General features: G+C 37.0%; 1 protein-coding gene across 1 annotated transcript; it reads left to right on the plus strand.

Annotated features, from left to right (window-relative positions):
- Positions 1-2871: 2871 nt before the first annotated feature.
- LOC135228537 (olfactory receptor 5D18-like) lies at positions 2872-3813 on the plus strand. Its single transcript, XM_064275174.1, has one exon. The coding sequence runs from the start codon at positions 2872-2874 to the stop codon at positions 3811-3813; it is 942 nt and encodes a 313-aa protein (XP_064131244.1).
- Positions 3814-6686: the final 2873 nt, after the last annotated feature.

The following is a 6686-nucleotide window of genomic DNA, read 5'->3' on the forward strand; positions in this document are numbered from 1 at the left end:
AATAAATAAGAAAGGCAGGGAAGAACTGACACCTTTGAATTACAATGTTAATGAAGAATATTGACTAGACCATGGACTGCCAAAAGAATGAACAAATCTGTCTTGGAAGAAGTACAGCCAGAATGCTTCTTGGAAGCAAAGATTGTGAGACTTTGTCTAACATACTTTGGACATATTATCAGAAGGGATCAGCCCCTGAAAAAGGACATTATGCTTGGCAAAGCAAAGGGTCAGAAAAAAAAAGAAGACCCCTCAAAAAGATGGGTTGACACAGTGGCTGCAACAATGGGCTCAAACGTCATAATGCTCATGAGGATGATGCAGGACCGAGCAGTGTTTCGTTTCATTATACAGAGGGTCGCTTTGACTAAATGGCACATAACAACAACAACCACTGTATAGATGATGACACAGTTTTGAACCTGTGTGATTGTGATTCACACAAGTTTTTATAACCAGAAATGACTGGTTTAACACAGGAACATAGCTCTTTGGACTCCAATGCTAGTGGACATTTGATTATTATTTCACTTTGTCAGTCAAAGAGTTCATGAAAATTAATTTACCCTTCAGAAAGGACATTCGCAGAGGCCACTTCAATATTCCTAGATAATGCCTGGATGTTATTTACTTAGAAGTTTTGTTACTGGTAGTATCAGGTCTGGAAATATTTCTAAGATTTGTTTAGACTAATTTACATTTATTAGGGCAAGGATGAAAGTAATACAAAATTCGTGTGGGAATTTTGAGGAATTACACTTTAAATTTTCTGCTCTAATATTCTTATGAATAAATAAAAACTCATGGTTATTCAGGACAAAAAAAGACTGAAAAAAACCAGAGTAGGAAGCTTAATCCTAAAAAGTTGAAAATAAATTATAAAGTGTCTGTTATTAAAATAGTGTTATATTTTGACAAAGAGAAGTTCAAGAGCCATATGGGGATCTTTCCTTAGCCATTTGAGGAAAAATGGAATTGGATCACTTTCTTACTCCACACATCAAAGTAGGTGATGAAGATAAAGTTTCAAATTTAGTTTACATGAATATACAGAAACTTAATATCAAAAACAAGAGAGAAAAAATTAACATGACAAAAGAAAAAATGAGAAATCACCGCTTCTATAAGAGTTGAGTAGAAAAAGAATATTAGTCCTATAGAAAAATGGACATAAGATATGATTAAAGAGTCCACATTAAAGAAATACAAACAGCTCTAAAATATACCAAGAGTTGTTCAGTTGGACTCATAATAATAGAAGCACAAATGAAAACTGCACTTAAGACATCGTTTCTCATCTGTTAGAACAGCACACAGCATTCAGTCAATTTATATTTAATAATGTGTCTCCTATTGATATAGGGTCACTATGAGTCAGAATCAACTCGATGGCAGTGGGTTTAGTTTTTTTTTTTTTTTTTGGCATTGATACATATACTTGATAATTATGGGAGAGTATGTCAATGTCCAGGAGACTGGGGAAGATGACTTTGAAATATAAATGTTTCTTATAAAATTTCCCTAATGATACCATAATTTTCCTCCAGGCTTTCCAGTACAGCGGATAAAAGTACTTAATTTTAATTGCTTAGTTATTGTCCTCTTGAGAATGGGGCAACATATAGTCTCTAGGGTTCACGACCCAAGGTTGTGACTACAGATGTTTAACATTGCATATACTTCACTCCCATCCAAGTTTCCCAGATGCAGGAGAAGCCTTCTCCTTGCTGTTAGCCGGTTTGTTTTAAAATTTGAAAGACATAATGATATTAAGTTCAATATAGGGTATCTAGAAAATAACTAAGGGGGAAAATGCAAACTTTAAATGCAGACAGTTCATGAGGAATATAGAGTCAGGGCAAAGGGTGCATATCTGATCATGCAAGGAACAGGATGTGCACCCTTTATGCATAGAGCCATGCATAGAGGACTTGACGCTTCAATAATAGTGCCCTGGATGAGGACCTGGGGTTGGGGAATAGATGTGCCCTGACAGTTTTGGGAATGTGTATTTTCTTCTGTAAATTTTTGGAGCAGTTGTCAAGGTAGAATCAACAAGTATTTAAGCAGAACGGAATAATCATTGATTAGGCAGAATCTTTACTAAAAGGATCTCTCTCTCTCTCTATCATCCATCCTTCCGTCCGTCCGTCCGTCCGTCCGTCCGTCCATCCATCCGTCCATCCGTCCATCCGTCCATCCATCCATCCATCCACCCACCCACCCACCGACCCACCCACCCATCCATCCATCCATCCATCTACCATCTATCTATCATCTATCTATGCATCATCATCATCATCTACAATCTCTCTCTCTCTCTGTCGTCTATCTATCTGTCATCAATCTATCTAACTTTCAAGCCTTAATTAGGATTACAAATTACCATGTAACCTCTGGAGCCCTTGTGGCATAGTGGCTAAGAGCTTGGCTATTAACTAAAAGGCTGACAGTTTGAATCCACCAGCCACTCCTTGGAAAACCTGTAGGGCAGTTCACTTCTATCCTATAGGGTCATTATGAGTTGGAATTGACTGAATGGCAACGGGTTTTTATGTAATCTCGAAACCTCATATTTTATATATTTGAAAATACTAAAAATTAGACTTGAGAACTTAAAGTTCAAATCAATGGCTTTATTGGTTTTCCTTAAGAAAAAATTTTTTAAAAGTTATCATGTTTTAAAATTTTGGAAGTTTAGCATTTCTCAATTAATAAACACATAGATTCTGAAAGAAATATCTTTTCCAGTCTCAGCGAAGGATAGTTAACTAAGGGTCCTACATCCTAAAAAAAAAAAAAAAAAACTATGTTTAATTTTTTTTTTTTTTTAATTTCCAGGATTGATTCAGATTTTAACAAACAGAAGCCATGTCGTTTTCAGAGAGAAATAAAAGTGGGGCCATGTTCACTCTTTTGGGCTTCTCAGATTGCCCAGAACTGCAGGTTCCCCTCTTCGTGGTATTTCTGGCCATCTACAGTGTCAGTGTTGTAGGGAATCTTAGGATGATTGTAATCATCAAAATTAACCCCAAACTGCACACTCCCATGTACTTTTTCCTCAGCCACCTCTCATTTGTGGATTTCTGCTATTCCTCTATCATTGCTCCCAAGATGCTGGTGAACCTAGTTGTAGAAGACAGAACCATTTCATTTTTAGAATGTGTAGTACAATACTTTCTCTTTTGTACCTTTGTGGTGACTGAATCCCTTCTATTAGCTGTAATGGCCTATGACCGCTTTGTGGCCATTTGCAGCCCTCTGCTCTACACAGTTGCCATGTCCCAGAGACTCTGTGCTATGCTGGTGGTGGGATCATATGCATGGGGAGTAGGGTGTTCCTTGATACTCACGTGCTCTGCTTTGAAATTATCGTTTCATGGTTCGAACACAATCAATCACTTCTTCTGTGAGTTCTCCTCACTTCTTTCCCTTTCTTGCTCTAATACTCACCTCAGTGAGTTGTTGCTTTTTATCTTTGCTACTTTTAATGTGGTGAATACATTACTCATCATTCTCACATCTTATGTGTCCATTGTTGTCACCATCTTGAAAATGAGTTCAGCCAGTGGTCGTCATAAGGCATTCTCTAACTATGCCTCTCATCTGACTGCCATCACTATCTTCCATGGCACCATCCTGTTCCTCTACTGTGTACCCAACTCCAAAAACTCCAGGCACACCATCAAAATAGCCTCTGTGTTTTACACGGTGGTGGTCCCCATGTTAAATCCCCTGATCTACAGTCTGAGGAATAAGGATGTCAAGAATACAGTCAGCAAGATAATGGATGCTAAAGTCTTTTCTCATTAAACATATTATTTTAGTAGAATTTGTCACCAATTTATAAACAAAGTGCTTCCAAAAAGATGATTTTAAAAGATACCTTTAAAATTAATCTTTAATACTGTACAATGGTAAGGATATGGAATTTTGGTTCAAAGAGACTAATCTTGGCTTTGTCTCCTCATTGCAGGAAAAAAAATCACCATCTCTAATTTTAATTTTTAAATCTATGCAACTGTGGTAACAGGAACTGGGTCATAATCTGATAATGAAGACCTAAAGGTAATATAGATACCATGAGAGGCACCTTGCAAAATCCGAATAAACATTAATTCCATCCCTTTTTCTTATAAGGTCCTTGGAGTATAGTAGGTTCTAAGCAAACGCACATTTTTTGATGACATATCTACAAATGGCAATAAAGATAAGACATAGGCTTTGCCTTCAAGGGATGGGTAATTTGGTGGTAACGCTGGAGCAATAAAGAAAGGGGCTATTGTAAACGTCAGACTATAAGAAATATCTTAAAAGGCTTGAGGCAAGGAACAGTTCAAATCCATTTAGGGAGATTAGAAATATGTCTTCAGAAATGAGGTATTGTTTTAAGTTGGCATGGAGTATGGATAGAATTTTAAGAGACACATTTCAGTGAAGAAGATATTTTTTTCAGGAGAGACTAGAATAGACAAACTCAAGGAAATGAGGATGTAACACCAAGTCAACCAATTTGTTATTGACTGAATACTGTACTGTATAATGTGTGTGATTGCATCTGTGTGTGTGTGTTTATGTGTGTGTGTGTGTGTTTGTGGTATCTTATATTCAGGTTAAATTGACATGACTGAGAAGCTAAATAAATATTTTCTATAACCTGATCATGTTTTAGAAAGAGTGCCAGTGTAATAGAATGATAAGTTCGATAGGCTTTACCAAAGGCTTAGAAATAGATGTCAGAAAACCAGTATATGCAAAAAACTGGGACATTGAGTGGCTGCTCTATCTGTGTTTTATGCTATTATTTTGCATACTCAGCCATCAAAAATGTTATATATGATTTGTTCATAGTTTTTGGAACATGGGCATAATTACTGAATCCTTTTTTCAACAGAGCTCTCAATTTGACAAATCCTTGAATGCAGCTTTTACCTTTGTGAGTTATTTTGTCTAGCAGAGGTGGCAAAAATGACATTGAAGCAAGTTCCAAAACTTTGAGAGATTTCAGGATTTTGCGCACACTCTTGGAAACCTGGGAAGCTGCCATATGAACAAACAGACTAGAATATTGGTTAATGAGAGAAAAATAACCCAGTTGCCCGCTCATTCCATTGTACTGTGTGGCCTTTAGCCCACCACTAGATTTGAGAATGTGACCCTCTTATGTCAGCTGACCTGCTAGTTCATCTCATAGACCTAAGTAAGCTCAGCCCAGATCAGCCAAGCACAGACCAGATCAGCACAACTGCCCACCTGACCCATATAATAGTGAGCAGTAGTAATGATTGTTAGTTTAATAAAAAGATTTTTGGATGTTTTCTTTGTGTAGTCAGTAGAGTCACTCACTTTCTCAGGTTCTGGCAAGGTTACCATAAACATATTCCCAAGACTTATTATATGGCAATTTAGGCTATTGGTTATTCTTCCATTCAGAGGCTCCTTGTTTAAAACAATCCAATTAAAAACTTCAGAAATATTAATATATTATAATTTCATTGACAATTGCTAATATTTTATAACATGGAATTATTCTGTATGCTTTGAATTCATTCTCATCAACAGCTTGGAGATTCACACTGAGATTATTCAATAGCTTGGAGATTCACACTGAGATTATTCAATTCATGGATTGTGATCATGACATGAATCCCTTCCAATATTTTTTAAAAACTTAAATCACTCTTAAAGTACACTTCCCATCTCTTTAAGATAAATACATAAACAAAATAACTTTTCTTGTGAGTGTTTTGCCTACAAAACCAAAAAAAAAAAAATCCCACTGCCGTCCAGTAGATATAAGGAATCACTGCCAGTTTTTTTTTTTTTCTCATTGTTTTACAATTTTGCTATCATTTGACTCTTTCTCAGGAGACATGCATTCAGTAACAATAGTTTGGGGTTGAACTTTGAAAAAATAATCTAGTAAACAAATACTGTCATTACTATTGTTTATCAGAATTCACCATGTCATCATATAGGTTAAAACATGTGTCTAATACCAATCTTCCCATGTAAAGAAATATGCATAAACAAGGACAAAGCCATTTTCTTCCTAGGATGCATTGTGTAGTTCTATTTGTTTTGTAATTATGCAAACACTGAGGTCATCCTGCTGGCCGTGATGGCCTACAACTGCTTTGAGACCACCTGCAACACACTGCTTTACATGGTCATCATGTCCCAGAAACTCTATGAGGACCTGGTGCCTGGCCGATACCTCTGAAGAGCCGTGTGTTCTCTGATTCGCATGTGTATAGCTCTTGAGATCCTGTCCCAGTTCCCAGACATGATTATACACTACTTTTGCAATCAATCCCTTTTCTTATATCTTGCTAGATCTGATGTCTCTATGAATGAACTTCTGTTGTACATTGTCAATTCTGACTCATATTGACCCTATAGGACAGAGTAGAACTACCCCCATAGAGTTTCCATGGAGGACCTGGTGGATTCCAAGGGCCAACCTTTCAGTTAGCAGCTGTAGCCTTTAACCACGATGCTACCAGGGTTTCCATTGTACATTGTGGCTGCTGTCAATGAGATCATCACTATCATTGCCATCCTTACTTCCTACTTGTTTATTCTCATCACCATCTCGAGGATGTGCTCTGCAAAGGGAAGACATAAACCTTTTTCCGCCTGTGCCTCCCACCTCACAGCCATTGTTGTCTTCCATGGAACTATAC

The sequence above is a fragment of the Loxodonta africana genome, chromosome 22 (genome assembly GCF_030014295.1).
Source record: "Loxodonta africana isolate mLoxAfr1 chromosome 22, mLoxAfr1.hap2, whole genome shotgun sequence".
NCBI classification, from domain to species: domain Eukaryota; kingdom Metazoa; phylum Chordata; class Mammalia; order Proboscidea; family Elephantidae; genus Loxodonta; species Loxodonta africana.